The sequence below is a fragment of the Anomaloglossus baeobatrachus genome, chromosome 5 (assembly GCF_048569485.1).
Source record: "Anomaloglossus baeobatrachus isolate aAnoBae1 chromosome 5, aAnoBae1.hap1, whole genome shotgun sequence".
In the NCBI taxonomy this organism is placed as follows: Eukaryota; Metazoa; Chordata; class Amphibia; order Anura; family Aromobatidae; genus Anomaloglossus; species Anomaloglossus baeobatrachus.
Window position 1 is genome coordinate 54,929,613 of NC_134357.1, and position 20,954 is coordinate 54,950,566.

Genomic DNA, 20,954 nt, shown 5'->3' on the forward strand with positions numbered 1-20,954 from the left:
TGGATGTTGAGCTCCAGCCTATCAGCAACTACTGATTGGCTGCAGTGGTTATTTGATGCAACAGTGTCTGGTGACCGACATGGAATGGCAGTGCCGACATCAGAGGAAGGGCACCACTGCGGGAGGGGAGTTTGGTTTTAGTTTCTATGGAACTCTGAAGTGACTGGTGCGGGGATTTAGTATTAATGCTACCACCATTTATCTGATTGATTGGTGTCACATTGTACCGGATCAGAAGAGCATTGTAACTTGTGTATTAGAAAAGGAGAGAGCTGGCGGTGCCAGTGAGAGCCATTGCACAGCTTTGAGGGGGAGGGGTTGATTCTATGCAGCGCTTTACAGACACCATCCTCACTGTCCCCATTGTGGATCACAATCTAAGTTCTTCATCAGTATATCTGTGGAGGTATCTGAAGAACCTGGAGGAATCCCATGCAATTACAGGGAGAACATACAAAACTCTTTGAAGATTTTGTCGTAGGTGGAATTTGAACCCAGAACCCCAAAGCTGAAAGGAACTGTGCTAACCACTGAGCCACTGTGCTGCCTGATGGTAAAGAGGAGCTTCGGGCTCAGATCTGGCAGGATTTGGCCTGTTTTACAGCTGAGCTACAGATTATAGTGAGAGAAGTGAGCCACCTATTTTTTTTTTCCCTCATAAATTCACTAAAAGAAAATTACAAACATAGTCAATTAATTCATCTTTACATCCCAAAGGGCAGCAAATCAGCAAAGTACATATTAGGCAAACATTTATTTCTCCTTCATGAACTTATCTCCATACGTACTATTGTTTGTCAGCCAAGTAATAAGATGTCTGTGTAATATGTAGCCCAGCTAATAGAGAAGGATAAATCTGTTTCTAATGGGGTGTCTCTTGAAGGAAGGGGACATAGCTGCTTGTAAAGGGTTAATCTACTAGAGGAGGACATAGCTGCTTGTAAAGGGTTAATCTACTAGAGAAGGACATAGCTGCTTGTAAAGGGTGAATCTCCTAGAGGAGGACATAGCTGCTTGTAAAGGGTGAATCTACTAGAAGAGGACATAGCTGTTTGTACAGGGTGAATCCACTAGAGGAGGACATAGCTGCTTATAAAGGGTGAATCTACTAGAGGAGGACATAGCTGCTTGTAAAGGGTGAATCTACTAGAGGAGGACATAGCTGCTTGTAAAGGGTGAATCTCCTAGACGAGGACATAGCTGCTTGTAAAGGGTGAATCTACTAGAGGAGGACATAGCTGCTTGTAAAGGGTGAATCTACTAGAGGAGGACATAGCTGCTTGTAAAGGGTGAATCTACTAGAGGAGGACATAGCTGCTTGTACAGGGTGAATCTACTAGAGGAGGACATAGCTGCTTGTACAGGGTGAGTCTACTAGAGGAGGACATAGCTGCTTGTAAAGGTTGAATACTAGAGGAGGACATAGCTGCTTGTAAAGGTTGAATACTAGAGGAGGACATAGCTGCTTGTATAGGGTTAACCTACTAGAAGAGGACGTAGCTGCTTGTAAAGGGTGAATCTACTAGAGAAGGACATAGCTGTTTGTACAGGGTTAATCTACTAGAAAAGGACATAGCTTGACATTAAGCTACTGTGTGTAAGAGGATTTCATTCTGATAAATGTACTAGAAAAGAAACCAAATTTATCTTCCGGTCGATTATCATTTGTTTACTTTGTGGCTAATATTCACTAACTTTTTTTTTTTTTCCTTCAGCTGCTGTCACTCGGCGGCCGCTGCAGTGTCCTGGTGAGCGAGATTTCAGTACAGATGACCTCCGTCCCTGATAGATGTCCTCAGGCGTCATTTGTTCCAGGGTCGTCCATTAATCTGGATCGAGTGCAGAGCATTATGGACAGCATGGGTGGGAAAATGTCACCTGGGGCAGAGCAGCTGATGAGCATGGTGCGAGCACAGCAGAAGGTGAGTCCGTCCAGTGACAGCCCAGATCTGCAGTATACACTGTACTATGTTTTTATTTTTGCAGCTTTTACGCTCCTCTGACAGGCTATTTAACTTTTATAAATACCATGAGCAATGTCACTTTGTGCTCTGTGACTGATTTGATCCCGGTGCGATCAGCTGCAGGAACCCAGCGGATGTAAAAAGTCAAATATTTGGTATCACCGAATGCATTATGAAGCGTACTCTAACTCAATAGATTTATTTATCATGCATGGTGAACACCACAAAAAATAACAAAAAAAACCCCAAAGTACCAGAATTGCAGTTTTTTTTCACCCCTCTCAAAAAAAAAAGTGATCAAAAAGTTGTATATATCCCAAAATTGTACCAATAAATACTGCACCTTGTTAGTTATCACTTTGTTATTATAGAGCTGCACCCGAATAACATAAGATTTTAAAACCTCAGTATTCAGCTTTGATGTTTTTTTTTTCCTGTTTTAACCCCTAAAGAGTTAATAAAAAGTTAAAAATAAGTTATATGTGCCTGTGACATCGCTCATCCCCCCCAAAACACAAGCCCTCATACAGCAAATAACGGTCAGAAACAAAAAGGGCTCAGTTGAGTATTTAGGGTTAAAGTAAATTTCTGATTGTTCATAAATAAAGCCAAATGAGTGAGTGATTGTTTCAGCGAATAAATGGAATTCTCTCTGTAATTAAAAGTTATACCATTTGCCGGTATACTGTATCCATTCTTAATGGTTTTTAAGATCTCTGCTTGTTGTCATACATTGGAAACTTTCTGTATTCTGTCCTTGTGGATAAAAATCTGCCCAACTGTCACATAGGACAGACGTGGCAGACATCGGGTGGGGTTGGCAGACGTCGGGTGGAGGTACCAGATGTCCTATTCTCAAAGTAGATCATCAACATTAAAGTAGAGGACATCCCCTTTAATGTTCATTATAAGGGGCTCCCTAACTGTAATAGTTTCCAAAAAGCATTAAAGGGATTGGCCGACTTAACTGAAAGTTGTTATAAAGTCATATATTGGTATTCAATAACAAATCTAGTAATACTTTGCTTCACTGTGGGCCACGCAAGGGAGATCGGTATCAATAATTTCACTTCCTTCAGTCACCTGATCGCTATGGTCTGTGATTGGCTGCATCGGTCAGATGAACAGATGTGTATTGAATGACATACTGTTCCACTCCCCTGACCGCTGTAGCCAGTCACATGTTTCAGCATTCTGGTCACTACTTTCAAACTCAGCTGAGACTTCCAAAATGGCTGCGATGGAGGATTGGACTGGTGAATATTCTTTTAATTATTTATATTTTATATATTGCACCTTTTTTTTTTTTTTTTTTTTTTTTTTTTTTTTTAGTGCCCTGAGCAGCTATTTTTATTTATTTGTTATTTCTTTGTCGCTCCATTGGGAGACCCAGACAATTGGGTGTATAGCTTCTGCCTCCGGAGGCCACACAAAGTATTACACTTAAAAGTGTAAACCCCTCCCCTCTGCCTATACACCCCCCCCCGTGCATCACGGGCTCCTCAGTTTTTATGCTTTGTGTGAAGGAGGCACACATTCACGCAAGCTCCACAATTTAGTCAGCAGCAGCTGCTGACTATATCGGATGGAAGAAAAGAGGGCCCATAACAGGGCCCCCGGCATGCTCCCTTCTCACCCCACTCTGAGTCGGCGGTGCGGTTAAGGTTGAGGTACCCATTGCGGGTACACAGGCTGGAGCCACATGCTGTTTTCCTTCCCCATCCCTTAGGGGCTCTGGGTGAAGTGGGATCCTAACCGGTCACCAGGCACTGGGACCGTGCTCCCTCCGCAGCCCCTGGGGGAATCTGCTGGACAGGAGACCGGGTATCGTCAGGGACAAGGCCCTGCTACTCTGAGGTACTCTGTGTCCCCTTGGGGACGGCGCATAGAGCGCCTGTGTAACGGACGCTGCAGCAGCTGCTGGGTGTGTTTGTGCGCCGGGACTACCGCGCTGACCGCGCTTGTTTGCCGGCCGCGCTTATAACTTTAGTCCCCGGCTTTTGCGGCCTAGTACCGCATATTCCCACCCCCGGACCTGCCAGTCAGGGGTAAGGGCGGGACGCTGCACTGGACGTCAGCGCTGAGGGCTGGAGCATACTTAGTATCCTCCTCCCCCCTCACTGAGCACCGTGGGGCACCAGATTCCCGCACTTTCTAAGGCACGCCCACGGCTCTCTCCTCCTCTCAGAACGCTGGCAGCCATTCCTATCAGCACTTCTGACGCTGGAGAACTTCAGAGACACAGCTCTGGGAGGCCCAGGCAGGGAATCTGGTGGTCACACAACCGCTGAGGGCGGTCGGTAAGCCGCACCTGTTACTAGGTGCTGGCCCCCCTGGGTGCCGAAGTGTATATTTATATGCTTATATTATATACATTACTCTGTACGGCCGCACTATTGCTTTGGCTATATACCCTCTCTTATTGCTCTAAGAGGAGACAACAGCATGTCGTCCGCAAAAAGCAAGGGTGCTAAGGCACAGGCTTACTTTGCAACCTGTACCTCATGTGCGGCTATGCTACCTGCAGGTTCCACCTACCCTCATTGTGTGCAATGCTCGGCCCCTGTGACACTCACTCAGCCGGAGCCTCTGACACTGGTGGGACCCTCGGCCCAGGTGGATCCACCTGCTGCCACTGTCCAGGTGACAGGGACAGAGTTTGCAGTATTCGCTGACAAACTTTCTGAGTCTATGGATAAATGGTCTGCTAAAATACTAGAAGCTTTGCAGTCCAGACCTGTAACACAGGCCCCGGGCACTGTTCAATCAGTTCCCTCAGACCCCCCTCGGTCGGCGCAGCAAAGTGCTCTTGGGGCGACTCATAGGTCCCACGGTGAGGACTCCGACACGGACCACAGTCCCAGACCGGCTAAGCGGGCTCGCTGGGAGCGTCCCTCGACTTCATCACACTGTTCAGGGTCTCAGCATGAGGACTCTATGGAGGATGGAGCGGAGGTGGCAGATCAGGGCTCTGATTCTGACGCCGCTCTCAACCTTGATACACCTGAAGGGGACGCCATAGTAAACGACCTTATAGCGTCCATCAATAAGGTGTTGGATCTTTCTCCTCCAACTCCTCAGATTGAGGAGTCAGCCTCTCAGCAGGAGAAATTCCATTTTAGGTTTCCCAAACGTACACGGAGTGCGTTTCTTGATCACTCCGACTTCAGAGATACAGTCCAGAAACACCGAGCTGTTCCAAATAAGCGCTTTACTAAGCGCCTTAATGACACACGTTATCCCTTCCCCTCTGACGTAGTCAAGGGTTGGGCTCAGTGTCCCAAGGTGGATCCTCCAATCTCTAGACTGGCGGCTAGATCCATAGTTGCAGTGGCAGACGGTGCATCACTCAAGGATGCCACTGACAGGCAGATAGAGCTCCTGATGAAATCCATCTATGAAGCCATAGGCGCGTCTTTTGCCCCGGCCTTTGCAGCCGTGTGGGCACTCCAAGCTATCTCAGCTTGTCAGTCTGAGATTAATGCAGTCACACGTGCCTCTACTCCGCAGGTTGTGTCCTTAACCTCTCAGACGTCGGCGTTTGCGTCCTACGCCATGAATGCTGTCCTGGACTCTGCGAGCCGTACGGCGGTAGCATCCGCCAATTCGGTGGCAGTCCGCAGGGCCATGTGGCTACGTGAATGGAAGGCAGACTCTGCTTCCAAAAAATTCTTAACCGGTTTGCCACTTTCTGGCGACCGCCTGTTTGGCGAGCAATTGGATGAAATCATTAAACAATCCAAGGGAAAGGACTCGTCCTTACCCCAGCCCAAACCAAAGAGACCTCAGCAACGAAAAATTCAAGCGAGGTTTCGGTCCTTTCGGCCCTCAGCCAGTTCTCAATTCTCCTCGTCCAACAGGCCACAGAAGGGTCAGAGGAACTCTGATTCATGGCGGTCTAAGTCACGTCCTAAAAAGACCGCCGGAGGAACCGTTCCCAAAGCGGCCTCCTCATGACTTTCGGCCTCCCCAAACCGCATCCTCGGTCGGTGGCAGGCTCTCCCACTTTTGCGACGCCTGGTTGCCACATGTCCAAGACCGATGGGTGAGAGACATTCTGTCTCACGGTTACAGGATAGAGTTCCGCTCTCGTCCTCCGACTCGTTTCTTCAGAACATCTCCGCCCCCCGAGCGAGCCGATGCTCTTCTTCAGGCGGTGAGCACTCTGAAGGCAGAAGGAGTGGTGATCCCTGTTCCCCTTAAGCAATGGGGTCACGGTTTTTACTCCAACTTGTTTGTGGTGCCAAAAAAGGACGGATCTTTCCGTCCCGTTCTGGACCTCAAACTGCTCAACAGACACGTGAACACCAGGCGGTTCCGGATGGAATCTCTCCGCTCCGTCATCGCCTCAATGTCCCAAGGAGACTTCCTAGCATCAATCGACATCAGGGATGCTTATCTCCACGTGCCGATTGCACCAGAGCATCAGCGCTTCCTGCGTTTCGCCATCGGGGACGAACACCTTCAGTTCGTGGCACTGCCTTTCGGCCTGGCGACAGCCCCACGGGTCTTCACCAAGGTCATGGCAACAGTGGTAGCAGTCCTACACTCTTAGGGACACTCGGTGATCCCTTACTTAGACGATCTCCTTGTCAAGGCCCCCTCTCGGGTGGCATGCCAACACAGCCTGAACATTGCTCTGGAGACTCTCCAGAGATTCGGGTGGATCATCAATTTCCCAAAGTCAAAATTGACACCGACCCAATCGCTGACTTATCTCGGGATGGAGTTTCATACTCTCTCAGCGATAGTGAAACTTCCGCTGGACAAACAGCGTTCACTACGGACAGGGGTGCAATCTCTCCTTCGAGCCCAGTCGCACTCCTTGAGGCGCCTCATGCACTTCCTAGGGAAGATGGTGGCAGCAATGGAGGCAGTTCCATTTGCGCAGTTTCATCTGCGTCCACTTCAGTGGGACATTCTCCGCAAATGGGACAGGAAGTCGACGTCCCTCGACAGGAACGTCTCCCTTTCTCGGGCAACCAAGGCATCCCTTCAGTGGTGGCTTCTTCCCACTTCTTTGTCGAAGGGGAAATCCTTCCTGCTCCCATCCTGGGCTGTGGTCACGACGGACGCGAGTCTGTCAGGGTGGGGAGCGGTCTTCCTCCACCACAGGGCTCAGGGTACTTGGACTCAGCCAGAGTCCTCCCTTCAGATCAATGTTCTGGAGATAAGGGCAGTGTATCTAGCCCTAAAGGCATTCCAGCCGTGGCTGGAAGGCAGGCAGATCCGAATACAGTCGGACAACGCCACGGCGGTGGCATACATCAACCACCAAGGCGGCACACGCAGTCGGCAAGCCTTCCAAGAAGTTCGGCGGATTCTGCTGTGGGTGGAAGCCACAGCCTCCACCATCTCCGCAGTTCACATCCCGGGCGTAGAAAACTGGGAAGCAGACTTTCTCAGTCGCCAGGGCATGGACGCAGGGGAATGGTCTCTTCACCCGGACGTGTTTCAAGAGATCTGTTGCCGCTGGGGGAAGCCGGACGTCTACCTAATGGCGTCCCGGCACAACAACAAGGTCCCGGCATTCATGGCACGGTCTCAAGATCACAGAGCTCTGGCGGCAGACGCATTAGTTCAGGATTGGTCGCAGTTTCGGCTGCCTTATGTCTTTCCTCCTCTGGCACTGCTGCCCAGAGTATTACGCAAGATCAGGTCCGACTGCCGCCGCGCCATCCTCATCGCCCCAGACTGGCCGAGGAGGTCGTGGTACCCGGATCTGTGGCATCTCACGGTGAGTCAACCGTGGGCACTACCAGACCGTCCAGACTTACTGTCTCAAGGGCCATTTTTCCATCTGAATTCTGCGGCCCTCAACCTGACTGTGTGGCCATTTAGTCCTGGATCCTAGCGTCTTCAGAGTTATCTCAAGAGGTCATTGCCACTATGAGACAGGCCAGGAAACCAACGTCCGCCAAGATCTACCACAGGACGTGGAGGATCTTCTTATCCTGGTGCTCTGATCAGGGTTTTACTCCCTGGCCATTTGCCTTGCCCACTTTTCTGTCCTTCCTTCAATCCGGAATGGAAAAGGGTTTGTCTCTCGGCTCTCTTAAGGGACAAGTCTCGGCGCTCTCTGTGTTTTTTCAAAAGCGTCTAGCCAGGCTTCCGCAGGTACGCACGTTCCTGCAGGGGGTTAGCCACATAGTCCCTCCTTACAAGCGTCCGCTTGAACCCTGGGATCTGAACAGGGTGCTAACGGCTCTTCAGAAACCACCTTTCGAGCCAATGAGGGATATTTCTCTTTCACGCCTTTCGCAGAAGGTGGTCTTCCTAGTGGCAGTCACATCACTTCGGAGAGTGTCTGAGCTAGCTGCACTGTCATGCAAAGCCCCCTTCCTGGTGTTTCACCAGGATAAGGTGGTTCTGCGTCCGGTTCCGGAATTTCTCCCTAAGGTGGTATCCCCTTTTCATCTCAATCAGGATATCTCCTTACCTTCTTTTTGTCCTAATCCAGTTCACCAATGTGAAAAGGATTTGCACTTGTTAGATCTTGTGAGAGCACTCAGACTCTACATTTCTCGTACGGCGCCCCTGCGCCGCTCGGATGCGCTCTTTGTCCTTGTCGCTGGCCAGCGTAAAGGGTCGCAGGCTTCCAAGTCAACCTTGGCTCGGTGGATCAAGGAACCGATTCTGGAAGCCTACCGTTCGTCTGGCCTTCCGGTTCCTTCAGGGCTGAAAGCCCATTCTACCAGAGCTGTAGGTGCGTCCTGGGCATTGCGGCACCAGGCTACGGCTCAGCAGGTGTGTCAGGCGGCTACCTGGTCGAGTCTGCACACTTTCACGAAACACTATCAGGTGCATACCTATGCTTCGGCAGATGCCAGCCTAGGTAGGCGAGTCCTTCAGGCGGCGGTTGCCCACCTGTAGGAAGGGGCCGTTTTACGGCTCTTTTATCGAGGTATTCTTTTACCCACCCAGGGACTGCTTTTGGACGTCCCAATTGTCTGGGTCTCCCAATGGAGCGACAAAGAAGAAGGGAATTTTGTTTAATTAACGTAAATTCTTTTTCTTCTAGCTCCTATTGGGAGACCCAGCACCCGCCCCTGTTCCCTTCGGGCTGTTGTTCTTTTGTGTACACATGTTGTTCATGTTGAATTGTTCTTGGTTCATGGTTTTCAGTTCTCCGAACATCCTTCGGATTGAATTTACCTTAGACCAATTTATAAGTTTCCTCCTTCCTGCTTTTGCACCAAAACTGAGGAGCCCGTGATAACCGGGGGGGTGTATAGGCAGAGGGGAGGGGTTTACACTTTTAAGTGTAATACTTTGTGTGGCCTCCGGAGGCAGAAGCTATACACCCAATTGTCTGGGTCTCCCAATAGGAGCTAGAAGAAAAGGAATTTACGGTAAGTAAGCAAAATTCCCTTCTTTATTTATATTTTTATTGATATTATTTTTTATATATATATATATATATATATATATATATATATATATAATATTATAGATAAATATATATATATATTAATATATTATAGATAAATTTAGAATGCTTTGATCACCTGTCATTTCATTTTTTTTTTCCTGTTATTGACCCAACCAAAAAGATTACTTTTCTCCTTACGCTGCTTACCGATCAGATTAATTTATTTTATGTTTTGATAGAACGCACTTTTGTGACCACAGCAATAACAAATATATGTGGGTTTTTTTTTTGTTTTGTTAATGTAGTTAACACCTTCATCCCCCGTTTTGTTTTTTTTTTTAGTTTTACAGGTTTTTTTTTTTTTGCTCCCCTTCTTCCCAGAGCCGTTAACTTTTTCATGTTTCAGTCAATCTTGCCATATGAGAGCTTATTTTTTGCGAGACAAATTGTACTTTTGAATGAAACGATTAGTGTTACCATATACTGTACTGGAAAATGGCAAAAAAATTCCAAGTGTGAAAAAATTGCAAAAAAAAAAGTGCGATAGCTCGATTGTTTTTGCGATATTTTATTTACACTGTTCACTATATGGTGAAACGGATGTGTCGATGTGATGCCTCGGGTCAGTACGATATCGGAGACACCAAACATGTATAGGTTTACTTTTATCTAAGGGGTTAAAAAAAAATATCACAAGGTTGTCCAAAAAAATTGCGCACTTTTTGCGCCAATTCCACGATCTGTAGTGTTCTCATTTTTCGGTATCTATGGCTCAGTGATGGCTTATTTTTTGCATCTGGAGCTGACGTTTCTAATGGTACCATTTTTGCGCAGATGAGCCGTTCTGATCTCCTGTTATCACATCTTGCACAAAATACGCAGCGACCAAAAAACGTAATTTTGGCTTTTTGTTTTTTTGCCGCTACGCAGTTTACCAATTCAGGTTAATTGATTTTATATTTTGATCGGGCATTTCTGAACGCAGCGATACCAAATGTATGTGTATTTTTCATTTTTTTAACCCTTTAATTTTCAATCGGGGATGATTTGAACTTATTTGTTTTGTGGTTTTTTGTTTTATTAAACTTTTTTTTTTTATTTTTTATTTTATTTTACTAGTCCACCTAGAGGACTATAAGGATCAGCAGTCTGATTGCTCTTCCATTTCTCCAGATCACAGCTACAGAGCCGAGATCTGCAGAAAAGCAGCTCTACTATTACAAATGGCCCTCTGCCAGCTGTAAGAGGAACTGACTCGTGATGGCTACAGGCGTCATCACATTACCCTGTGCTACTGTGACAACCATCGGATCCATGTGATCACGTCACGTGACTTTCGATGGCGCCTGGTAAGTGCTTATCGCGGCGCGCTCTTTCATCTTGCTTTCACATTTTGACATTGAGATGTAAGGGGTAACAGGCGCAAGTGGGTAGCGAATCCACTAGTGCCTGATAGCCGCACGTCAGCTGTTCAAATCAGCTGACATGTGCAGGGATAACTGGCGGCGGGGATTAACCTCACATGATCCATGACGTACCCAGTACGTCATGTGTCGTGAAGAGATTAAAAGGGAGTGATTGGAACTTTTTATTTTATTTATTTTCATATTTTTTAAAACTTTTTTTTTTTTTTCTACTTTGTATTGTCATAGTCACCTTAGGGGACTCGATCTGCAATAGTCTGATCACTTGTTCTACATACAGCAATGCCATCACATTGCTGTATATTGAAGAAATTACAGTTTCCTATGAACAACGGCCACGGGCTGGCATTCACAGGAGTACTGAGATTACTGACACATAGGGCTTACACAGGGATGACTTACACATCACAGGACCTCACGTGGAGACCATCATCCCATAGGATCCGTTAAGGAGTTCTCACTATCTTCTGGAGTAGAGGCACTTACCCCTAGCCACAAGCCAGGTCTCTGGCTGTTTTTTTCACCTACTATCTACATACTAAGACATTCTATCACTATGCACTATTGCACACGGATATGAAGGTGTAGTCGGATTCTAATTCAAGGAGCTTATCTGCGATATCTCTACTCCAGATTGGAGGGACAGTTGTCCTGTTTTTTATTTTGATATTTCTTTGTCGCTCCATTGGGAGACCCAGACAATTGGGTGTATAGCTTCTGCCTCCGGAGGCCACACAAAGTATTACACTTTTAAAAAAGTGTAACCCCTCCCCTCTGCCTATACACCCTCCCGTGGACCACGGGCTCCTCAGTTTTATGCTTTGTGTGGAAGGAGGCACACATCCACTCATGCATTCTCATATTAGTTATATCGGTTGGAAGAAAAGTGGGCCCCCACGGGGCCCCCGGCTTGTTCCCTTCTCACCCCACTACATCGGCGGTGCTGTTAAGGTTGAGGTACCCATTGCGGGTACAAAGGCCGGAGCCTCATGCCGTTTTCCTTCACCATCCCTTAGCGGCTCTGGGAGAAGTGGGATCCTGAGCGGTCATCCATTTACTGGGACCGTGCTCCCTCCGCAGCCCCTGTGGGAATCTGCCGGACTGGAGTCTATCCATCCTCAGGGACCGGGCCCTGCATCTCTAAGGTACTCTGTGTCCCCATGGGGGCTGTGCATGGAGCGCCTTCATCCCGGACGCTGCAGCAGCTGCTGATTTGTGAAGGCCGGCGGACTTCCGCGCCGACCGCGCCTGCTTGTCGGCCGCGGTCTTAAATTTAGTACCCGGCTTCATTGCGGCCTAGTAGCAAAACTCCCCCCCCGGGCCTGTCTGTCAGGGGTAAGGGCGGGACTGCCGACCTGACGTCGGATGTGAGGGCCGGAGCATCCTGTATGTTTCCTCCCCCCTCACTGATCACTGTGGGGACCCCAGATTCCCACACTTTTCTAGCGCCGCCCACGGCTCCACTCCTCCCCAGAGAGCTCCGGCATCCATTTTTTTTTGGCATTCTGCCGGTGGAGGATTTCCAGGAAAGAGCTCTGCAACTCTGGGAGACCTAAGGCAGGGAATCTGGAGGACACACGCTGCGCTTTGTAGCGGTCGGTAAGCCACACCGGTCACCCGGTGCTGGTCCCCTTAGGGTGCCGGAATAGATACTATATATATATATATATATATATATATATATATATATATATATATATATATATATATATATATATATATATATATATATATAATTTCTGTTCGGTCGGGCTATATACCTTTTCCCATATACCCTCAGTGATCACTCTCCTAGGAGACAACAGCATGTCGTCCACAAGGAGCAAGGGTGCCAAGGCACAGGGTTATTTTGCGACCTGTACCTCTTGTGCGGCTATGTTACCTGCGGGTTCCACCTACCCTCACTGTGAGCAATGCTCGACCCCTGTTTTGCTTGCTCAGCCGGAGCCTCGGTCACTAGTGGGCCCTTCGGCTCAGGTAGACCCCCCCCTGTCCAGGCGGCAGGGACAGAGTTTGCCGTTTTTGCTGAGAAACTCTCTGAGTCACTTTCACAATCCATGGCTCAGTCTATGGACAAATGGTCTGCCAAGCTGCTTGAAGCTTTGCAGTCCAGACCGGTCCTTACACAGGCCCCGGGCCCTGTTGGATCGTCGCCTCCAGGCCCCTCTCTGTCCGCGCCGCAGCGCGCTCCCAGGGGGGCCCTAGATCTCACGTGGAGGACTCCTGCCCGGACCACAGTCCTAGACCGGCTAAGCGGGCTCGCTGGGAATCTTCCCCGACTTCTTCACGCTGCTCGGGTTCCCAGCTTGAGGACTCTCTGGAGGACGAGGCGGATGTCGCAGCTCAGGGCTCTGACCCTGACGTTGCTCTCAATCTTGATACACCTGAAGGGGATGCCATAGTAAATGACCTTATCTCGTCCATCAACCAGGTGTTAGATCTATCTCCCCCGCCGCCACCTGTAGAGGAGTCGACTTCTCAGCAGGAGAAACACCAGTTTCGGTTCCCTAAACGTACACGGAGTGCGTTTTTCGATCACTCTAACTTCAGAGATGCTGTCCAGAAGCCCAGAGCGGTTCCGGACAAGCGCTTTACTAAGCGCCTTACTGACACACGTTACCGCTTCCCCTCTGACGTAGTTAAGGGTTGGGCTCAATGTCCCAAGGTGGATCCTCCAGTCTCTAGATTGGCGGCTAGATCTGTGGTATCGGTTGCAGATGGCGAACGATTGGATGAGATTATTAAGGAATCCAAAGGAAAGGATTCCTCCTTACCCCAGGCCAAACCGAAGAGACCTCAGCAACGGAAAATACAATCGAGGTTTCGGTCCTTTCGTCCCTCCGCCAAGCCCCAATCCTCTTCGTCCAGCAGGCCGGAGAAAGGCCAGAGGAACTCCTATGCGTGGCGGGCTAAGTCACGCCCCCAAAAACCCGCAGGAGGCAATGCCTCCAAGGCGGCCTCTTCATGACTCTCGGCATCCCCGAACCGCATCCTCGGTCGGTGGCAGGCTCTCCCGCTTTTGCGATGCCTGGTGGCCACATGTTCAAGACCGATGGGTGAGAGACATTCTGTCTCACGATTACAGGATAGAGTTCAGCTCTCGTCCCCCGACTCGTTTCTTCAGAACCTCTCCGCCCCCCGCGCGGGCCGATGCACTTTTTCAGGCGGTGGACGCTCTGAAGACAGAAGGAGTTGTGATCCCTGTTCCCCCCCAGGAACATGGTCGCGGCTTTTACTCCAACTTGTTCGTGGTGCCAAAGAAGGACGGTTCATTCCGTCCCGTTCTGGACCTCAAACTACTCAACAGACATGTGAGCACCAGACGGTTTCGGATGGAATCTCTCCGCTCGGTCATCGCATCGATGTCACAAGGAGACTTCCTAGCATCGAACGACATCAAGGATGCTTATCTCCATGTGCCGATCGCACCCGAACATCAACGCTTTTTGCGTTTCGCCATCGGGGACGAACACCTTCAGTTCGTGGCATTGCCTTTCGGCCTGGCGACAGCCCCACGGGTGTTCACCAAGGTCATGGCATCCGTTGTGGCGGTCCTACACTCTCAGGGCCACTCGGTGATTCCCTACTTAGACGATCTTCTAGTCAGGGCACCTTCTCAGATGGCATGTCAAAACAGCCTTTCCGTCGCTCTGGCGACTCTCCAGCAGTTCGGGTGGATCATCAACGTCCCAAAATCCAAGTTGACACCGACCCAATCACTGACTTACCTCGGGATGGAGTTTCATACACAGTCAGCGGTAGTCATGCTACCGCTGGACAAGCAGCTTTCTCTGCAGGCAGGGGTGAAATCTCTTCTTCGGGGTCAGTCACACCCCTTGAGGCGCCTCATGCACTTCCTGGGGAAAATGGTGGCAGCGATGGAGGCAGTGCCCTTCGCGCAATTCCATCTGCGGCCACTCCAGTGGGACATTCTCCGCAAATGGGACAGGAGGTCGACTTCCCTCGACAGGAACGTCTCTTTCCCTTGCAACCAAGACGTCACTTCAGTGGTGGCTCCTTCCCAACTCTGTCGCAGGGAAAATCCTTCCTACCCCCAACCTGGGCTGTGGTCACCACGGACGCGAGCCTGTCAGGGTGGGGGGCGGTTTTTCTCCACCACAGGGCTCAGGGAACCTGGACTCCGATAGTCATCCCTTCAGATCAATATTCTGGAGATAAGGGCAGTGTATCTAGCCTTATTGGCTTTTCATCGGTGGCTGGAGGGCAGGCAGATCCGTATCCAGTCGGACAACGCCACTGCCGTCGCATACATCAACCACCAAGGCGGCACTCGCAGTCGTCAAGCCTTCCAGGAAGTCCGACGGATTCTGCAGTGGGTGGAAGCCACAGCTTCCACCATTTCCGCAGTTCACATCCCGGGCGTAGAAAACTGGGAAGCAGATTTCCTCAGTCGTTAGGGCATGGACGCGGGGGAATGGTCTCTTCACCCAGACGTGTTTCGAGAGATCTGTCGCCGCTGGGGAACGCCGGACGTCGATCTCATGGCGTCATGGCACAACAACAAAGTCCCGGCATTCATGGCCCGGTCTCAAGATCACAGAGCTCTGGCGGCGGACGCATTAGTTCAGGATTGGTCGCAGTTTCGACTGCCTTATGTATTTCCTCCTCTGGCGATGCTGCCCAGAGTGCTGCGCAAAATCAGGTCCGACTGTCGTCGCGCCATTCTCGTCGCTGCAGATTGGCCGAGGCGGTCGTGGTACCCGGATCTGTGGCATCTCACGGTGGGTCAACCGTGGGCGCTCCCAGACCGCCCAGACTTGCTGTCACAAGTGCCGTTTTTCCATCTGAATTCTGTGGCCCTCAACCTGACTGTGTGGCCATTGAGTCCTGGCTCCTAGCGTCCTCAGGGTTATCTCAAGATGTCATTGCCACCATGAGACAGGCCAGGAAACCAACGTTCGCCAAGATCTATCACAGGTCTTGGAGGATCTTCTTATCCTGGTGCTCTGATAATGGTTTTACTCCCTGGCCCTTTGCCTTACCCACTTTTCTTTCATTCCTTCAATCCGGAATGGACAAGGGTTTGTCTCTCGGCTCTCTCAAAGGACAAGTATCGGCGCTATCCGTATTTTTTCAAAAGCGTCTAGCCAGGCTTCCGCAGGTCCGCACGTTCCTGCAGGGAGTTTGCCACATAGTCCCACCGTACAAGCGTCCGCTGGAACCCTGGGACCTTAACAGGGTGCTAACGGCTCTTCAGAAGCCACCTTTCGAGCCGCTGCGGGATGTCTCTTTATCACGTCTTTCGCAGAAGGTGGCATTTCTAGTGGCAGTTACATCGCTCCGTAGGGTGTCGGAGCTGGCAGCGCTGTCATGCAAAGCCCCCTTCCTGGTTTTTCACCAGGATAAGGTGGTTCTGCGTCCTGTTCCGGAGTTTCTCCCTAAGGTGGTATCTCCTTTTCATCTCAATCAGGATATCTCCTTACCTTCATTTTGCCCTAATCCAATTCACCAATGTGAAAAGGATTTGCACTCGTTAGATCTGGTGAGAGCACTCCGGCTCTACGTGTCTCGCACGGCGCCCCTGCGCCGTTCAGATGCGCTCTTTGTCCTTGTCGCTGGCCAGCGTAAGGGTTCGCAGGCTTCCAAGTCAACCTTGGCTCGGTGGATCAAGGAACCGATTCTTGAAGCCTACCGTTCTTCTGGGCTTCCGCTTCCTTTGGGGCTGAAAGCCCATTCTACCAGAGCCGTAGGTGCGTCCTGGGCATTGCGGCACCGGGCTACGGCTCAGCAGGTGTGTCAGGCAGCTACCTGGTCTAGTCTGCACACTTTCACGAAACACTATCAGGTGCATACCTATGCTTCGGCAGACGCCAGTCTAGGTAGGCGGTTCCTTCAGGCGGCGGTTGCCCACCTGTAAGAGGGGGTCGTTTTCGGCTCTTTTTATCGAGGTATTCTTTTACCCACCCAGGGACTGCTTTTGGACGTCCCAATTGTCTGGGTCTCCCAATGGAGCGACAAAGAAGGGAATTTTGTTTACTTACCGTAAATTCCTTTTCTTCTAGCTCCTATTGGGAGACCCAGCACCCGCCCCTGTTCCCTTCGGGCTGTTTGTTCTTTTGTGTACACATGTTGTTCATGTTGAATTGTTCCTTTGGTCCATGGTTTTCAGTTCTCCGAACATCCTTCGGATTGAATTTACCTTAGACCAATTTATAAGTTTCCTCCTTCCTGCTTTTGCACCAAAACTGAGGAGCCCGTGATGCACGGGAGGGTGTATAGGCAGAGGGGAGGGGTTACACTTTTTAAAGTGTAATACTTTGTGTGGCCTCCGGAGGCAGAAGCTATACACCCAATTGTCTGGGTCTCCCAATAGGAGCTAGAAGAAAAGGAATTTACGGTAAGTAAACAAAATTCCCTTCTTTCCCCATATGCTCATGCGATTATCTGTTGTTTTTATGGCTCCCGGTGATCCACACATAATATTCCTGACGGTTTAACATACGACATTGGTGATTAGCAAAGGTATGAACCATTCAATCTATTACTTTAGGCACATATTCACCCTATGATCAGTTACATATAGATAACTTATCTCTGACGAAGGCCCGAGGTTAGGGCCGAAACGTTAGAATTGTACACACATCTCTTATACTGACACACAGGGGTCTTCAGCTTACCCCTGAATAAAAAAATTAAATAAGGCAGCGCATGTGAAGGGTCTGGGAGATGGCGGTGAGGAGGAGAAATAGAAACTGCTCACCTGATGTGGTTGTGCAGCCCTCGCACAACCACGGTATAAGGCGGGAGTGTGGTGTCAGAGGTCTTCTAGCCTGTTAGCCCACGATGTCCATCCAGGGAAGCACATTCCTGAAGAGCTGGTCACGTGACAGATCACTGGGCGTCTCTGGTCATCTGACCTCCGTACCAAGCAGCTCTTGCCGTGAACCCACAGAGGGGAAGATCAGCAGTAAAGCAGGAAGCATGGTCTGATAGAGCACTAAGGAGGCCACAGTATTAGAAAACAATAAATTCTACAAAAATTAATCAGCCACAACGCGTTTCGATATACACAATATCTTCATCAGGTGAATTTGTTGATATATTTGATATCCACCTGATGAAGATATTGTGTATATCGAAACGCGTTGTGGCTGATTAATTTTTGTAGAATTTATTGTTTTCTAATACTGTGGCCTCCTTAGTGCTCTATCAGACCGTGCTTCCTTCTTTACGTCAACTTACCCCTGGCTATCATGACCACACATAGACGCCTCGAAGTCGTGTTGCGGGCATGCCGATGAGGGTTCAAAACAGCGCACCTCCCTTCCAGCGCATGTTACATGTCGCTGTCAGAGATCAACAGTGACATTTAATAGGTCAACAGCCAGACAGTGGAGCGCCGCTGCACGCGTGGTTGTTAGAGGCAGATGAAGGCTGAATCATTCAGCCATCATCTGCAGTGCAAGATGCAGGCTCAGCATGTGAGCCCACATCCAAGGCAGAGAGACGACCCATGATGTCCATAGCATGTCGTTAGCTGATAAGGGGTTAAAGGCTGATTCTCTTTTTAGTTAAAATTAAATAATTTTCATGCAGCTAATTCGAGGAAACTGAATTCTTACCTGTAGGGGTGCATGCCTGGAAGAACTGTGCTTATTATACATGGCAAAGCCACTTCTGCTATGTTTTCAATAATCTCCTTGATTTGACCTACATTGCAGACTCTTCTGTTTTCTGGCTTTTCAGGCCGCTGCGGTTGCGATCACTAATCTTCCCCTTTCTTTGCTTTCTCGCAGCATCAGGCTCCTTTCGGCGCTCACTTCATGCAGCTCTTTGGCAGCTTTCAGCACAGCAGAGATCAGATCACGGAGGAGGCCGGACAACATAAGCCTCTCGCTGGCCCGAATCTCGATACAACAGTAGGAAATGAAAGCCAGGATTCTGCCTCTCCCTCCTCGGGGCTACACACAAGGCCTGACAATCACGTGAAGTCTGCCATGTCTTCACTACTGCAAACGGCTGTGGGCTCGGCCGCTGCTCCTCATGGTCCGGACTCTTTGCTGCCTCTCCTGCGCAATCTGTGTGCACAAAATCGGAAGGAACCCTCCTCAGGTCTAAAGTAAGTATCCCTTGATTTTGCCATACACTTGCTGTAATGCTTTATAACTCACGAGGAGCATTGCAAAGACCAGGGTTGACCAGGATGATGTCCAAAGAAGTTTTCAGCACCCCGGTCTGGCTGCCATGGAGCACCCAAATGGATGCCAAACCAGGATCTGGCAAACATTTTGGCTCAACTCTGCAAGCATATCTTTTTTTCTCACCATTTTGAAGGTGACTGCTTACGGTCAGTGAAAGGGAATCTGTCACCAGGTTTTGCCACCTAATCTGAGAGCAGCATAACGTAGGGGCAGAGATCTTCTTTCCAGTGATGTGACTTTCTGGGCTGCTTAGTGAAGTTGTGATAAAATCACTGTTTTAATCAGCAGTAGATTATCATTACAGGACTACTTGGCGTGCTGCAGGTAGTCCAGCATATTCATGAGCTCTGTATAACTGCTAGATCTGCTGCAGAGAAAACATTGATTTTATTAAAATGACGGCAAACAGCTCCGTAAGTGACACATCGCTGGAAGCAGGGTCTCTGTCTCTACATTATGCTGCTCTCCGATGGGAGAGGAAAACCTGGCGACAGATTCCCTTTAATGCTATACATTAAGGTAAGGAAGGATATTAGTACCCGCTAAGTTCTATGTATTCTTTTGTAGAGAAGAAAAGTGTGATCCGGCATTGGAGAAGCTTCTGTCTGTGCACATGCAGCGCATGGAGAGGACACTTACGGCACATATAGATCAGAGGATGAGAAGTTTACAGGAACATGTTGACACCAGACTCGACCAAATAATAAATCTGATGCAGACCAATTCATTATCCCGAAACTCAAGCGAAAAACTGGTCAATGGCCAAAGCGAGCTCGGTCACCATCAAGACTACGAGTACGATGACTTGTCCATGGACTAGCCAGTGACATGCCCGCCCTCCTCTCCTTGCATGAACACTTAATGGTTTCTTCATCCGTTACTTTATTGTTGGGTTCTCCAAAATGAACGTTTTTCCTCTGTTGATGAATGCAGAAGAAATATAACCTACAGCTCTAAGAGGCCCTTTGCACACTACGACATCGCAAGCCGATGCTAGCGATGCCGAGCGCGATAGTCCCCGCCCCCGTCACAGCTGTGATATCTTGTGATAGCTCCCGTAGCGAACATTATCGCTACGGCAGATTCACACGCACTCACCTGTCCTGCGACGTCGCTCTGGCCGGCGACCCGCCTCCTTCCTAAGGGGGTGGGTCGTGCGGCGTCATAGCGACGTCACACGGCAGGCGGCCAATAGAAGCGGAGGGGCGGAGATGAGCGGGACGTAAACATCCCGCCCACCTCCTTCCTTCCGCATAGCCGGTGGAGGCAGGTAAGGAGATGTTCCTCGCTCCTACGACTTCATACACAGCGATGTGTGCTGCCGCAGGAACGAGTAACAACATCGGACCTGTCGCTGCCGCGACATTATGGAAATGACTGACACTACACAGTTGATACGATTTCGACGCTTTTGCGCTCGTTAATCGTAGCAAAAACCGATTTACACACTCCGATGTCGACAGCGACGCCGGATGTGCGTCACTTTCGATTTGACCCCACCGACATCGCAGCTGTGATATCGTAGTGTGCAAAGTACCCCTAAATGTGACGCTGAAGCCGACATACAGCCTCAAGGATTTTATAAAGCGAGTGAACAAACTTTGCAATGGATCTTGAAAGTTTCTTATCAATTTTCTTCCACAGCTGCTGTGCAGTCTACATGGTAACACAAGACCCAAACTCTAATGAGTGGTATCTAACTCTGAGAACTATTGCAAAGTTGCTTTCTTTTGCATTTTAGATGTATAGAGAAAGCACAAAAAAATGGTTCTAGAGATCCTCATACCCTTAACGTCTGTATAGCATTACATTACACACTACCAGCACCTCTCCCATGGAGTCTCCCGGGCTGATTTGCAAGTCTTTTGGTTATGGACGATGCGGAATTTTCCTCGGTGCTGCTTATCTGGATGGTAATGTATTCTGTACTATATCAGAATTAAAGGGTGCTACAATTTTTGGCATTGCCTATAACATGCTGATCTCAGTGAGTCTAAAGCGGGCTTTACACGCAACGACATCGCTAACGAGA

At 49.3% G+C, this 20,954-nt stretch overlaps 1 protein-coding gene across 1 annotated transcript in view; it reads left to right on the top strand.

The window, feature by feature from the left end:
• C5H10orf88 (chromosome 5 C10orf88 homolog) overlaps positions 1-20,521 on the top strand; it is a 30,720-nt gene extending 10,199 nt beyond the window's left edge. Inside the window, exons 3-5 of the mRNA XM_075348519.1 lie at positions 1,716-1,922; positions 18,518-18,840; positions 19,490-20,521. Of these exons, the coding sequence (XP_075204634.1) occupies positions 1,716-1,922; positions 18,518-18,840; positions 19,490-19,742 (783 nt within the window). The 3' untranslated portion in view covers positions 19,743-20,521. The remainder of the gene's footprint in view (positions 1-1,715; positions 1,923-18,517; positions 18,841-19,489) is intronic.
• The last annotated feature ends 433 nt before the right edge of the window (positions 20,522-20,954 follow it).